A 14,844-nucleotide genomic window follows, 5' to 3' on the forward strand; every position below is an offset into this window, starting at 1 on the left:
GGATCTCTTCGACAAGGAAAGCGGCTTCGCTCTATCCCCGACGGAACTCATGGACCTGGCTGAAAGCTTGCACATGGAAGACTTCTTTGTCGCCAGGCAAGAAGAAGATGATTGAACACATTGGGCAGTCTGCAACATCAGGACTCATATGTCGTTCATACTTGGGAAACCTCGGCTGCTCACCTTTGCAGAACTTGAGGCCGCATCTGCGCCTCTACCATGAAGCATTGAAATCGAATCAGTAATCTAAATCTAGGAGAGCTTCGCCGTTCACAGCAATAATACCGAGGACCGATATTCTGATCAATTCAAATAGACGTCTGCGAATGCCGTCCATCTCAACCTGACCTCGGCCCAGAGTCTAATGCCCTTCTGGTAGAGGTCGCAAAGACTCGTAAGCGGATATCACGCCCCTTCAACTCCCGTTCCGACGCGTCCGAAACGCCGCAAATGGCATCAGAATGGCGTCCGGGAGCGGGATGAATCCGAGTTGCGGGGCTGGAGTAGTCCGGTGTGTGGGGCCGTGGCATCCCGCCTTTCGCCTCCGTTGGCCTGAAATCACTCCGAGGTCTCAACAAATAAGTTCAGCAGAGCATGGAAATCATCTGCAGACCCACAAAGAGCCGAAGGGCATGGTGTACAATGCTTGGTAAATACACTCAGACCTCGGCTCAATTACCTTTTACGTCTTTTCTCAACATCGCAACTACACGGGGTGTTGTAATTTCTGCGAAGCGAAGTTTGCATATGATGTTTTCGCTCCTAGATAACAGAGTATTTAGTGCATTGAAAAGGACCGAAATGTTTTCCACGGCGTGCATTCCACAGGAGCAAAGCAGTACTTCAACATGTTTTTCTCAACGTCTTTCAGCAACGCCTCGCAAGTTGCCTGGAGCAACATCTCCTTGCCGGCCGCCGTCGCCGTAATTGGATATCTTTTGTTAGTTCGGACCCTGAGATATCAACAAAAAAATGCCATAGAGGCACCGTTCACTTCTGGGGGAAGGCCTTTGTCAAGCATGACTATCGAGGAGGCTCAAAGCATTATGAATCAGTTGCAGGAGCTCGAGTTCCCCCGGTCCATGGCAAAGGCTCGCCAGATCTCCCTCCTGAAGGTAAGTGATTTGTCGGCAGAACTTCCCCAAGGGCCAGCATGAGCACTGACGCTTCGGAACGACATCTTCAGGCTGGTGCTATCCCAACTATGTCTAAGCTCTTCTTAGCGACAGGCCAGAACAGCAGGCGTAACGCTGGGAGACGAGCCGTCGACACAGAAATCCTTCTTAGGGAGGCACAGTCAAAGTCTAGGGATTCAGATCGATACGCTACCGCAGTTGCAAGAATGAATTATCTGTAAGAAGCTTGTCCGGGAGCTTTCACGGTGTTGCTAATAATAGCAATCAATACCCTAGACACGATCGTTACCGCCGAGCAGACAAAATCACAGACAACGACTTACTTCATACACTTGGCGACAGTCTTATTTCCATCTTTGAGGTCGTCGACAAGGACGAATGGCGCAAGTTGACGGACGCCGAGAAGTGTGCCGCTGGAGTCTTTCACAAAATTTTGGGTGACGACATGAGAATTCCATACGATGTGCTGCCCTCGCATATCGAAGGTTGGAGGGACGGCTTGCATTTTGCCAACGAATTGACCGAATGGGTCGTTCAGTACGAAAATGAAGTAGCCCGGCCCTCGGAAGCCTCTAACCACTACGTGAGCGTCTACGTCGATGCAGCCGTGTCTGCTCTGCCCGACTTCGTACGAATCACTTTGCGAAAGACATTGGCTGCTGACATGAACGATATCATGGTGCAAAGTCTCAAGTATGTTGAAGGATTCAACGGCTTCTGGTTTGAAAATAACTAATGCGATTTCCTTCACGACAGTCTCGAGTCTCCTGGCACCATTCTCTCAACAGCGCTTCTCGCTTACCGCAATGTACGAAAGCTCTACCTTAGACACCTTTCTCTCCCTCGTCCATCATCCTCCGCCGTCAGGCTGGTTGACGACGCTGCCAACCCTCAGAGCAAGCTCTACAATTTTCAACGAAAGGTTCTGCAGCCGTGGTACATGAAACCTACCTTTTGGTCCACGTGGGGACCTGCCGCATTGCTGTTGCGATCACTGGGCGCCAAAGCACCTGGCTCGCAGGGAGACCGATACTATCCTCAAGGATATGATCTGATGACGATCGGACCAGAACCGCAGAAGGGAAAGGGGATCGAGGAAATGACTTCAGACATCGAGACTATCAAAGGCAGAGGAGTTGCGACTTGCCCATTCTCACATGCAAAGGCAGGATACATCTAGGTGGGGATTGAAAGAGCCGGCACTGAGAGATCCTGTCTGTGCGATGTTAGGTGCGATCTTCTCATCCATGCCTTGGTTATCATGCTCTTATTGTCCTTTCAATCGATTGTGTATTTGAACATGGGTTTGGGGGCGCAGATGGTTGTAGAGGCCCATGATTTGTACACGTATTTGCAAAGTCAGATAGGTCAGGTGTTTCCGCCACAATCATTGAAGATCTGGAACCTCGCGAAAGCCGAAGCACGAACCGGTGTTCCGTCAAATGCCGGGAGATCCACACCGAGGTCGCCCCTCTTCGCCCGAGTTGCAGGATTCAGATCGGAGAAAATTCCACGCTATGATTTTAGCTAGCAAAACCCTGCACAGTTCGCATTGACCCCTGGCGAGGTGCATTTAAGGGTCTAAAGACGCAAATTGCCACGGGAACTGTAAGCGCGCCTTTGAACCACGGATATCTTTCATCTAATCTCTGGCTTCTGGGGAGAGATTGAGCATGTTCATCAGTTGGTCATCGATTCAACTAGTAATTCAATGAAAGCCCACAGCAAATCAGGCACAGCCTGGGACCAAGACCTGCCTGCCGGCTTGTCCCTCCAATGACCACATTTCGTGCACGTAATGGGTCTCCGCTTGGTCCGCCTGGACGTAAAAGTTTTGATGGGCGACGCCTTTCGTTGACAGTGGCTAGCGGCGGTTTTTGCTCGGCTTTGCAGAGTGGAAAATTCTTGCATCCATCTGAATCTCAAATGGAGCCGCAGCGGCTCCATTCTTTACCTAAAAGCTCCTCGCTTGTGTTTCTGAATACAGTAAAGTGCCAAGAGGAACCGCCGAGCGGGCCTTCTAGCGCGGCTCAAACATGCCATGGAAAGCTTCTTTTACGACATCAAAACATGGTGATGGCGCCCTCCGCAACACGCCCCCAGGTAACCGCGAGATTCAGGCCGAAGAACGACCATTCAGCGCATTCGCAATTCAGTCTTTACGGGGTATTTCTTGTATAATGACACAAAACAATTAGATCTTTTTACTCCAAGATACATTCCCCGTGTTGTAGGGGTTATCTCTTATCTCTGGGCGCCCATGGGGCGAGATCGTTCTGTGGAGGAAGACCCGACTGTTACCGGCCATGCGACTGACGACAACCTCTCCGGCCAAGGATACCGCCGGTCGGTCATCGCCCATGTGGATCCCAAAATCTTGACTCGCGCCTCTTGATCATCGTTTAAAGGACAGCAAACGTCAGACCGTTCGCGCCGAGTTGACCGCCCGGGTTCTCGCTCCTCCAGTGGTCTTACCCTCTCTTCTTTCCTCCTCTCTTGACTTCCCTCTTGAGTCCAGCCTTCGCCAAACTTTCCAAAGTGTCGGCAGTGACTGCAACGGCTCAACTCCTCCCATAATGACGGACGCTATTACCACCGCGACCGCTACCGGTCCCAACAGCAAGGACACCAAGAACGACAAGGTTGATGCCGAGCAAGTTCAGCCGCGCAACCCTTGGCCCGAGATGAACGACCAGACCATGCTCGGCGAAACCAGCGATGAACTGAACAACGACCGCCTCAAGAAGATTGCCGCCGAGGGTAGCGCTCACTTCCATCGTCTGGGCTGGAAGCGCCTCGCCATCGTCACCATCGTTGAGGCCGTTGCCCTCGGTGCCCTTAGTCTGCCTTCGGCCTATCATACTCTCGGAATGTTTCCGGGTGTTTTTCTCACCATCACCCTTGGCATGATCTCGATTTTCACTAGTTATCTCGTCGGCCAGGTCAAGCTGGCTCACCCGTACATCGCCAACTACGCGGATGCTGGAAGACTTCTTTTCGGCCGCTTCGGACGTATTGGATACGAGCTTTTTGGTGCTGCTCTTGTTCTTGAGCTTGTCATGGTTGTTGGTTCTCACGCTTTGACTGGAAGCATCGCGCTGGTTGACATCAATGGTGGCCATGTCTGCTCCATCGTCTTCTCCGCAGTTTCAGCTATCATCCTTCTCATTCTCGCCATTCCCCCGTCGTTCACTGAGGTCGCTATTCTGGGATATATTGACTTCGTGTCCATCCTGGCGGCTATTGGTATTACCGTTATCGCTACTGGTATTCAGGCCAGCAACTCCGCAGGCGGCCTTTCCGGTGTCGAGTGGTCCGCCTGGCCTAAGGAGGGGATTTCCTTCTCAGAGGCCTTCGTCGCAGTGAGCAACATCATCTTTGCTTTCAGTTTCGCGATCGGCCAATTTTCCTTTATGGACGAGATGCATACGCCGACCGACTATATGAAGTCCATCTGGGCGTCTGGATTCATTCAGATCGGTATCTATACCTTGACTGGCGCTCTATGCTACGCTTTTATCGGACCTTCCGTGCAATCTCCAGCGCTACTCTCTGCTGGACCCCTTATTTCCAAAATTGCTTTTGGTGTCGCTATCCCGGTCATCTTCATCTCCGGGTCGATTAACTCGACTGTTGCCCTCCGATATCTTCACGGCCGTATGTACAAGAACTCTCACTTGCGCTACATCAACACCCCCATGGGCTGGGCTAGCTGGATTATCCTTGTGGTCATCTTCACTATCATCGCTTGGGTGATTGCCGAGGCTATTCCCATCTTTTCCGACCTGCTCTCTCTGGCTTCTGCTCTCTTCGTCTCCGGGTTCTCATTCTACATCCCGGCTATCATGTGGTTCGCACTGCTCTGCAAGGGCAAGTGGTACTCCCGTGAGAATATTCTCATCAGCGCTGGAAGCATCCTCGCTTTCATTATCGGTGCTGTCACCCTGGTCGCTGGTACCTACTCGACCATCGTGGATATTGTAAGTCAACGCGATATTTTAAGTTCCTCAAAAGGCATGCTAACGACGTCTAGATTGATGAGACGACGACTGGCTCTGCTCACAAGCCTTTTGCTTGCAGATCTTCTTAGGCTGTAACTAAGAATTGTAGTTGTAAATAATTATTAGAAGTCTCACGGGACGTCAAAGACCTAAGATACCCTTGGCTAAAGCCATGATGATTACGAACTCTCCACAAGCCTGGCCTTGATTTACTGTGAACATGCACTTGGACGAATTTTCACGATGCTTAGTCATTTACTGTTCAACTGACAGTGATATTCCCTGAATTAAAGATTGCCTCAAAGACATGCTTTGATGGCTTTAGAATGGAAATGTGGGATACGCCAGTTGGTGCCGTATTTCAAGTTCACTACGATTTTTGATCGCTGAATAGAACAACACATTTATAATGTCTTTCTGTACGTCAGTTGTGAGCATAATGCAAATGGCGATGGTGAGATGGAGGATGAACGACTACAGGATTAGTGCTCTAGCCACACTAAAGAACATTTGTAATAGATAGGTAAAAAATCAATACAGAAATAACACAAGCAAATTTCTAATGTAATTACATGACGAGTTGTCTCACAGCTCCCTAGCTCCTCTGCACTGGAGCAAACCTCCATCTCTATGACCGTCCGTAGCAGCTCACCTCCAACGATTCGTAATGCTGGGGCATTATTGAAAAGTGTGGACGATACAGTAAGGAATGTCTTAAATGTTGCACAAGAAAGAGGAAACATCGTCATTCATGGTGCTGAAAGAAGGGTGGCTACGAATGTCGTCAACCTTGCCAGTGGTGGCAATCTGGCCGCCACCGGTGCGGCATCCGGTGTCACTTTCATGTGTTAGTTATGATTATCTACAGCTGCCTGTTGCTAATTACTTACTTGTAGAAGATGCAGTTGTAACCATGGGCATCCAGCGAGCTGACCTTATCGTTCAGTCTTCCGATAGGAGAGACTGTAGGATGTTAGTTGGGAGCTCTCTTGAAGGATAGATGTAAAACAAACCGCAGAAGCCAAAGTTGAAGTTGACCGTGTCGCAGTCAGCCATGCCCTTGTCGCTACAAAGAGTAACACTCTGGTTGATCTGTCTCTCCTCGACCTCCTTTGTCGAAGTCTCGACGGGAGCTGCGAACACAGCGGAGGAGGCAAGAAGAACAGCGATGATGGTCTTGGAGAACATTTTGGCGGTTTCTTTTGGAAATTTAAGTGGCAGAAGAGGCGAGGATCTTGAAACTTTTGATGCAATGGTTGGGGGAGCTGAGTGAGCTAAAGATTGCTATGATAGTGGAAGACACTGAAGCGTGATGCTGATGAGAATAAAAAGAAGACTTTCCATGGTCGTGGAAGCCCGTATTTTATAGGTTTGAGCGCCAAATGCACATTCGCATAGTCATGGATGCTTCAAAGGACTTCTTCAATCGCCATCTCACTCGCTTTCGCGAAGGCGCAGTCCACCTTGATCGTCCGCAATACGAGGCCTCATAGGTCTGACCTCATTGTCTTTTTTTGCCTGACTATTGATCACCAAGATTACAAAATCCTAAACGAAGCTGAAGATCACGAGTCACGACGAAAGACATGGTAAATAGTTGAGGCTGGGCATTGATGGCTTGGCGGCTATACATCAGCCTCTCAATATGGCAAGTCTTCAGACAATCTAGACCCATCTGATGATACTGATTGAGCTGACATAAGGGTGTTCGTCGCTACATGTCAGCTCGATTAGTATTTAGGCCAAGAGTAAACTTCGCAGGGGACGGAGGCATCGTGACTCGCTGTCATACACTAAACCACATTAACGTTGATCGCCATAAATTAATCCCGGTTGGGCAATGCTCCGGGCGGGTTTGACATCTCCGGCTTTCTCGGGATGGCTGTCGATCTGTGCCCCACGGCCCGTAAATTGGCTCTTCGTTCTCGGACCCGTCCTCTTTGATACCGCCTCGGGCTTTGGAACCCGGGATATTGTATTCGAACGACCTCAAGGTAGAGAAGGCCAAGTGCCAAGGGGTTTGCCAAGTTCACAGCACGAGGCGTACCTCAAGCTAATCGTAAATGATGAATGCGTTCTTTGATCGTGACGCAGCTCGGTTTCGCAACATACGCAGATTCTTGCTTGAACTGGTTTTGCGAAGAAACTGTAATAGAGAAAACAATTTCGAAGCAATCATCGAAGACGGGGGCCAGACGAACAGGTCAGGCTAGGATCAATGTTAGGCCGACAGATCAGGTGTTGGAGATTCTCAAGACATTTGCAGCTTGAATTCCATAAATATCACGGATATTTTCCATCAACTGTGCCGATTTTCATCCAGCTCATCATCCCAAAGAATTTCATCAGCTCTTCTGGCCTTCCTGTATCTTTCTCAAGCTCTCAGATACCTACAAAGTCACCAGTGAGAGTCTTAACTTAACCAAACAATAATCTCATCAACATGAAGTTCACCACCATCACCGCCGTGCTTCTCAGCAGCCTCCTGTCTACCACAGCAGCTATTGATCCTGCTGTTAACGGCAACAGCTTCCATGAACGCAGAGTTCAAGAAATTGAAGATCGACAAGTCGCCGGAGCAATGGAAACTCAGAACTTGATTGAAGCCGAGAGCATTCTCAACTCGGCTCGCTCATCTTCTGTCGGCAAAATTCGTGGACGCCGACTCCGTGAGGCTCAGGAGCGCCAGTGCTCCAAGCAGCCTGCCACCGAGTGTAACAAGTGCATGGACGCACTTGTGCAGACCGCAATTTTTGAGGTCATGGGCTGTGGAGTTGCCGCTCTTGGCGTTGGCGCTCTCAGCGGAGGTGCCGCGTCTGCACTTGCTGCTATGGGCTTTCTTGCTTGCGACGGAACCGTCTACGGAAGCTATGAGAAGGGGCTGGTTGAATGCAGAGCGTTTTAAAGGGGGAATGCTGGGTCTGGCGCGAGACACACGCGACTCGTGTGTCTGTTTATACAGATTCATGTCTTGGGACGTCACCTAAGCTTTGAGGGAGTATCTCACCAGTACCTTACGACAAGAGCATGGATACTCCTTCCCGAATGCCACCATTCAATATCACATTCTGCTTCTCTTACAATATAACTTAATGTACTTACTTGGTTTTCTACAACTTAAAGACCGCACAAGTGTTTCTAAAGATGCGGCAAGATGTGAATTTGCCGGCAAGAAGTCGTCTCGGCAAAGAGGCAAGTTCGCCGTTGGAACGTTCGAGTCACGAGCTAGGTCTCTGATGTCGGCGCCGACACCAAGAGCCGAAAAACCTCTATCAATACTGCGAAATTCAACTGAACTTTGCTGATCTTGGTACAAAACGTGCAAGAATTGATTACGATTTATTCAGGCGGTCATGCTGCTTAGCTATGGTAAGTTCTCCTGTGTACAACTTGCGGGGAACACTCGGCCTGGCGATATTTTGCCGTCTCTATATGCTTCGACTGGCTCGGCACTTCAACAAATCTCCGTCCAATTGTCTTGAGTATCCGATACTCTCGGACTTTCCAGAGGTTGTTTGTCATAGAAAGGCCCCCAAAAACCTGTATAACCGGCGAGGGACTCGGACGCCGATTCATGAGGTTATAACTTATAAGTACCAATAATTATTTTCCATAGCTCCTGTAACCGAAAACCATACACGATATTCCCTTGCCAATTCAGTCTTTCGGATCATTATCATCAACTCTATTGCTCATTATGACGATCAGTCACTCCCACCATCTCAGCGATCGGCGCCTTATCAAGTCAACAGCATCAGCCGCTGCCGTTTGTGTTCAAAATCTTGGTTGCTGGAAGGCTGCAGTTAACGAGATACAATCTTGGCCAGAATACACATGTCAACCGTTACGAGCTTTACCTAATGCTGCCAACACTTTGGGACTTGGCAATATCTTTGTCAAAGATGAGAGTAAGCGATTCGGTGAATCTCTAGGCTCTTTCAAAGCCTTGGGTGCACCATACGCTGTTTTCTCCATCCTTGCAGATGAAGTTCTCCGCCAGACTGGAGTTAGGCCGTCGTCCACAGAGTTGCGCAGCGGCAAATATGGCGCGTTCACTCGGAACGTGACTGTATGTGTCGCGACGGATGGCAATCAGGGCCGAGGACTCGCTTACGGTGCCAAGATATTCGGCTGTCGATGTGTGAACTACATCCACAGCCATGTGAGCCAAGGTCGTGCCCATGCGATGACAGATCTTGGAGCGTTGGTCATTCGAGTTGATGGAGAGTACGAGGAGTCGGTTCGTCGGGCAAGGGAGGATGCCCACATGAACGGTTGGCATTTCGTCAGCAGTACCTCGTGGTCTGACTTCGATGAGATCATTCCGAAGACTGTCATGAACGCCTACATGGTCGTGGTTGAGGAGACGCTTCAAACGTTGCCCCGTGCAGGAGACATTACCCATGTCTTTGTTTGCGGTGGCGTGGGTAGCATCGCGGCAGCGATCTTTATGGGTCTTTACAAGCACTTTCAGGAGCTTCAAAACCTGGATCACTCTGTTCAGATTCCACGTTTCGTTGTTATCGAGCCAAACCAGGCAGACTGTTTGTTGCAAAGTGCCAAGGCGGGAGAAATGCGCCAGCCCTGTGGCAGCCTGCGCACTCTCATGGCTGGCTTGGCTTGCCGAGGCCCGTCTCCGGCAGCGTGGAAAGTTCTTCAGTGGCTTACTAGCGACTTTGTCTCAGTCTCTGACTCAACCGCGGTTGATGGGATGATATATCTAGCGGAGGGATGCGAAGGAGATGTCCCTGTGGTTTGTGGGGAATCGTCAGCTGCGAGCATGGGGCTTCTTTTGAACTGCAGTTCTGACAAGGCTTTGCGCAAAGCTCTTGATCTGGATGAACAAAGTCAGTGCCTTTTGTTTGGTCTTGAAGGTGCGACAGACCCTGAAATATATGAGGATTTGGTTGGACGCACGCCTCAGACTGTTTTCGAGGCGCAGAATAAGTTCTTAGCGACCCAAACGCAAGGCTGACTGAGTATCCGCGTTCTCGTCATTATTTTACTCCAACGCAGAATGAAACTTCTCAGTTCTCTGTCGCAAAAAGTTCATCTCTTGTCAATCTATCTAGGGTCCCCCGTCAGACTAGAACATAAGACCGAGCACTTCAGTCCAATAGATATTCATGTGTAATTTTCGGTGATGTATCGCTGTTCCCAGTTCTGTGAGATGAATCTTCCGGAAGTAAATGTACGCTCTCTCATTTCCACCAGGACTTCATAGGATCACCCAGAAATCTCTCAATGTAGATGTTGTGTTGTTACGCTGGAGACATGCCGGTGATTGTTTACATGGTGGGAAGAGTGACATACCGCCGCTTTAGGATTAATAGTACGTCTATTTTTAGACCCCATCGTGCCGAAGTATCTGCTCTTGGGTGCTCGTCCAGTCTTCGTTGAAAACACGAGTGAGTCGCTCGCGTCAAAATTCTGTCTTCGGATCGTACGTCTATGGAGCTTTAACTCGCCAAGATATAGCAATCTCAAGAAATTGTCTCCTCAAGCTTCGCTCCGCTGGTCAGTTAGTGTTGCGAAGCAAACAATTGATGATCCATAGCGCTTGGGTTGCCCCACATTTGTGCGCATACCATCGGTGCTCTAGCGTTCAAGCGCCCAACCTCGGCTGTTTGCTGTTTGTCTTACCCCCTTCTGGCCAACTCACCGAAATCACACTGAAGCTCCCCGCCAAACAAGAACGATTACTGATCATCAAGAAACGATACATTAACCAGCTTTTGGGCTCGTCCGATCAGCTGCACTCTAAATTCGGTGAAGGGTGTCATCATTGAAATCATCACTTCAGGTCCCCAACGTGTCAACGAACCTACTCCACCATGGCCACCTTGCAAGAGCAAGTCGCCGCGGACGACCTCGGTTCAGACAGGTTCGCCAGCCGCATTAACCCTGGACGCATGGGCAATGCGCAAAACATTGCCTACGGAGGGTGCACCATCGGGTTCGGCATCTCATCAGCATGCCACACGGTTGAACCCAAGTACCTCCTCTATTCAGTCACCGGCAACTATCTTGGTCCAGCCTTGACGGATCGGAAGCTGAAAAGTACTGTTCGCAGAGTTCGCGACACCAGAACCTTCGCAACAAGACTCATTGAGATCAGCCAGGACCAAGATAATGGAGAGTCGCGACTGTGCATGATCATGCTGGCGGATTTTCAGGTGAAAGAGCAGGCTTCGCTATTGTTGTACTCAGCACCGCCATCGAGGTCATATTCTCCGCCAGAAAAGGGTCTTCTCCCGACTGAGGCAGCGGAAAAGCTGGTCAAGGAGGGCGTTGTATCGGAGAAGCTGGGCAAGCTGTACCTCGTTACTTTCGGTCTGAACGCCCGCTTTCTCGAAAGTCGCATGACGCCTGAGGGCGTTGCCCCCAACAATCTCCACGGCGTGGCCAAGAAAGCCAAAACACCCCAAGATGACCTTCCTCTGACTTCCAAGACCACGGCCGATTGGCTTCGGTCTCGCCATCCAATGGAGCGCCTTCAAGACCGGTTCGCCGGCCTAGGCTTCGTCCTAGACGGGGCGCTGTCTTTCATCCCTCTCACACACAACCACATGTTCCTAGACGACGCTGCAGCGTGCTCTAGTCTTGACTTCGCGCTCAGATTCTTCACTGGCGAGATAGATTTGGACAAGTGGCATCTCAGAGAATTGAAAACCATCACAGGACGCGATGGGAGGACCTACACCGAAGCCAGACTTTGGGATCAAGATGGGAACATGGTCGCAAATATGACCCAGCAGTCCATCATGAGGCCTTTGAAGAAGGCGGCCACGGCCTCTCTTTAGAGATTTCCAGTTTAACTGCCAGTACTAGACCTGTGCATTCGCGGAATGGGCTTTTAGTCAACAGAGAGCCCACCGAAGGTTACGTGGGTTGGCTTGTTTAGAGAGTAACATAGACCTCTGAACGCCCATGTCTCTCTAGATCCAGGGCTCCGTATGTTTTTATAGATTACATTTCATAAGTAGAACCCGAATCATGATTTCTTCGCTTTGAAGACCCTTGCTCATGCTTGAACTTTCATTCATCTTAGGAAGGTGAGGCTTGCACTAGACAACGCTTTCAGTTCGTGTTGCTAGCCTTACTCCTGGAAGTTTCGCATTGCATCGGATAATTCCGAAAGAACATTGGGTCTACTCTCTCAACTCTCACACTAATATGTGATAAGTAGACCCTTGTGCCGTTGTTCCGTGTTCCCGGAAAGTGACAGATTAATCGAATCAACCAAATGACGTACATGGAGATTGCGTTCGACGTGTGGTCCTGATCCAGTCATCTTACACATTAGCGATTTCGTTCTTTACTTCCCTATTCTTGGTTGAAACTTAATGAGCAGACATATTGCCGGCTGTATGGTCGTGCCAATTGGACATCGCTAGTTGCATTCCTTGCGAATTACAGTACGAATCTTAGCTGCTAGCCTCCGCCTGGAACGGCGGGGAATACCCAAACTACTATCGTACGATGTTTCGTTCAACGGGTCGACAGGTTCATCTGCGTTCGTCATGAACTTGCCTGCGTTTATCGTGCTGTCATCGGCGGCAGCCGGCCAGCATGGCGGACTACATATGTAAGCATGTCGGAGCTGTACCGAAAGTATTGCCGTCCATCCGAGTGAAATATTCCAAGCATGATAGCATGAGGCCACAGCAATTCTAAGTCATGCTTCACCATAAAGGCCTCTTGAGACTCAATGACTCGAGCTGCTTTGTCAAAACCACGACCATCGGTAAGAACCGACGCAGCCTGCGGGGCATCATGCCATCGGCGCTGCCCCGAAAGCCAAACCTGGGGACTGATATTGCATGCGGGGTAGTCTGAGTCCGTGAATCTGGGGAAATTGGGGTACGAGGGCTTGGCAAGTAAATGGCATGCCGTATTATAATAGCCTCCTCCGGGTTGGTTGAATTGCTGTAGCCATTTCGAGCGTTCAGGATATTTGCTATCCAGTTGCCAGCCGTTACGTTACAATGGACGCTCTCAAAAAGTCGTCCCTCGCGAAATATGTTTATGGCGTAAAATCATTGCCTCCCGGAATTTTTAACTGGCATCTGTTTGTCACAGTTGCTGCATTTGCGCTAGGGGGCTGCCCGAAAGGTTGTATTTCACCACGACCTAGTTTCAAGCTTTGAAGTCTTTTGCTAACTAGCCATATCTTTGATAGGATGGGACGAAGGAGCTGCTGCTTCAATCACCGAGCTCGAATCATTCAAACACGCTTATCACCTTGAAGGCTCGAATAGCAAGACAACGATTTCTAACCTCGTCTCGTTCGTCAACATCGGTGCAGGCGTCGGAGCATTTCTGTCCTTCTTCCTCAACGACAAGATTGGACGTCTTTGGTCGATGCGCCTCTATCAGACAATTTATGCTGCCGGGTCTTTGATATCTTGCTTTTCTTACGGAAATCATGGCGTCCTTTACGTCGGACGCATCATTGCCGGACTGGGAGTTGGTGCTTGCACGGTCGTGGGCCCAATGTCCATCGCTGAAATGGCCCCAAAGAGCATTCGAGGTCTGATGACTTTATGGTTTAATGTCTGCATGCTGGGAGGCCAGGCACTGGGCATTTTTACAGTGTTTGGCTGCAGCACCAACATTTCATCGGAGCACAGCCTTCAGTACCAGATTCCCTGGTTCGTTCAGACCTTTGTTCCCGCAATCGCTATCGGCTTGTCATTCTTTTCAGTTGAGTCGCCGAGGTGGCTCGCCATTCAGGGAAAGAAGAAGGATGCCCTTGACGCTCTGGTGAGGCTCCGTGGTTTACCAGCTGATCACCCATATTTGGAGGAGGAGTATGCCTTGATCGAAACCCACTTGGATGATGAGAACCAGCAGTCAGGGGATCAGGGGTATTTGTCTATTATGAAAGAGACTTTTATGGTACGGTCGAATCTCCGCCGGGTGCAGTTGACTATCGTTGCCTATATCCTTGCCCAATTTTCCGGCGCCAACTCGGTAAGAAACCTGATCTTGACTGGCCGACCCCGTTTGCTGATTGGCACCTTCAGGTTACCAACTATCTTCCAACGATCTTCGGTTACATTGGAGTTCAGGGTGCTGGTGCCAAAGTCTACTCTTCAGGCTTATACGCCGTCGCGAAGATGATTTGTTGTCTTGTCGCCTCCCTTGTCTTCGTCGATGTCCTCGGCAGACGAAAGTCTCTCATGATCGGCATCACAATTCAGGCTGCTTGTCACGCCTACCTCAGTGGCTATCTGAAGTACTTTACCAAAGACCCGGACTCTGTGCCGAAAGGGGCATCTGACGCTGCCATTGGCATCATCTACATCCACGCTCTGGGATGGGCTGTGGGACTCTACACTTTACCATACCTGTTCGGTGCGGAGCTTTGGCCTAATCGTATTAGATCGTTTGGCGGTGCGCTGTCGCAAGGATTTCACTGGTTGTTCTACTTCGCCATCACAAAAGCAACGCCGAGCATCCTGAGTAGTATGGACATTTGGGGTGCGTTTTTGTTCTTTGTCGGATGGTGCATCCTTGCCTTCATCTACACGCTGTTCTTCATTCCTGAAACGAGTGGTTTGAGTTTGGATGAAATGGATGCCATTTTCCAGCGACCCATGCACAAGATGCGACAAGCAGCATCTGGAAATAGTGAGGAGGAGCGAATCGGTAGGCGAGTCTCGGTTGAAAAGGAGGCAGTGGCCCATCTTGAAAGAGACTAG

The 14,844-nt window shown here is 49.9% G+C and overlaps 6 protein-coding genes across 6 annotated transcripts; 5 read left to right on the plus strand and 1 right to left on the minus strand.

Annotated features, from left to right (window-relative positions):
• Positions 1-1,019: 1,019 nt before the first annotated feature.
• Positions 1,020-1,872, plus strand: COL26b_008429 (uncharacterized protein; the record flags this gene model as incomplete). The annotated part of the gene is made up of 2 exons (XM_053181187.1): positions 1,020-1,115; positions 1,498-1,872. The coding sequence occupies 2 exons, from the start codon at positions 1,020-1,022 to the stop codon at positions 1,870-1,872; spliced, it is 471 nt and encodes a 156-aa protein (XP_053034807.1).
• Positions 1,873-3,712: 1,840 nt separating this feature from the next.
• Positions 3,713-5,226, plus strand: COL26b_008430 (uncharacterized protein; the record flags this gene model as incomplete). Its single annotated transcript, XM_053181188.1, has 2 exons — positions 3,713-5,116; positions 5,170-5,226. The coding sequence occupies 2 exons, from the start codon at positions 3,713-3,715 to the stop codon at positions 5,224-5,226; spliced, it is 1,461 nt and encodes a 486-aa protein (XP_053034808.1).
• A 625-nt stretch (positions 5,227-5,851) lies between these two features.
• On the minus strand, positions 5,852-6,325 carry COL26b_008431 (uncharacterized protein; the record flags this gene model as incomplete). Its single annotated transcript, XM_053181189.1, has 3 exons — positions 5,852-5,975; positions 6,028-6,100; positions 6,151-6,325. The coding sequence occupies 3 exons, from the start codon at positions 6,323-6,325 to the stop codon at positions 5,852-5,854; spliced, it is 372 nt and encodes a 123-aa protein (XP_053034809.1).
• A 1,255-nt stretch (positions 6,326-7,580) lies between these two features.
• Positions 7,581-8,042, plus strand: COL26b_008432 (uncharacterized protein; the record flags this gene model as incomplete). The annotated part of the gene is made up of 1 exon (XM_053181190.1): positions 7,581-8,042. The coding sequence occupies one exon, from the start codon at positions 7,581-7,583 to the stop codon at positions 8,040-8,042; it is 462 nt and encodes a 153-aa protein (XP_053034810.1).
• A 2,929-nt stretch (positions 8,043-10,971) lies between these two features.
• Positions 10,972-11,940, plus strand: COL26b_008433 (uncharacterized protein; the record flags this gene model as incomplete). The annotated part of the gene is made up of 1 exon (XM_053181191.1): positions 10,972-11,940. One exon carries the CDS (start codon positions 10,972-10,974, stop codon positions 11,938-11,940), a length of 969 nt encoding a protein of 322 aa, XP_053034811.1.
• Positions 11,941-13,648: 1,708 nt separating this feature from the next.
• COL26b_008434 (uncharacterized protein) lies at positions 13,649-14,844 on the plus strand (the record flags this gene model as incomplete). Its single annotated transcript, XM_053181192.1, has 2 exons — positions 13,649-14,113; positions 14,167-14,844. The coding sequence occupies 2 exons, from the start codon at positions 13,649-13,651 to the stop codon at positions 14,842-14,844; spliced, it is 1,143 nt and encodes a 380-aa protein (XP_053034812.1).

This window comes from Colletotrichum chrysophilum (genome assembly GCF_026319265.1).
Source record: "Colletotrichum chrysophilum strain AFK26 chromosome Unknown scaffold_74, whole genome shotgun sequence".
NCBI classification, from domain to species: Eukaryota; Fungi; Ascomycota; class Sordariomycetes; order Glomerellales; family Glomerellaceae; genus Colletotrichum; species Colletotrichum chrysophilum.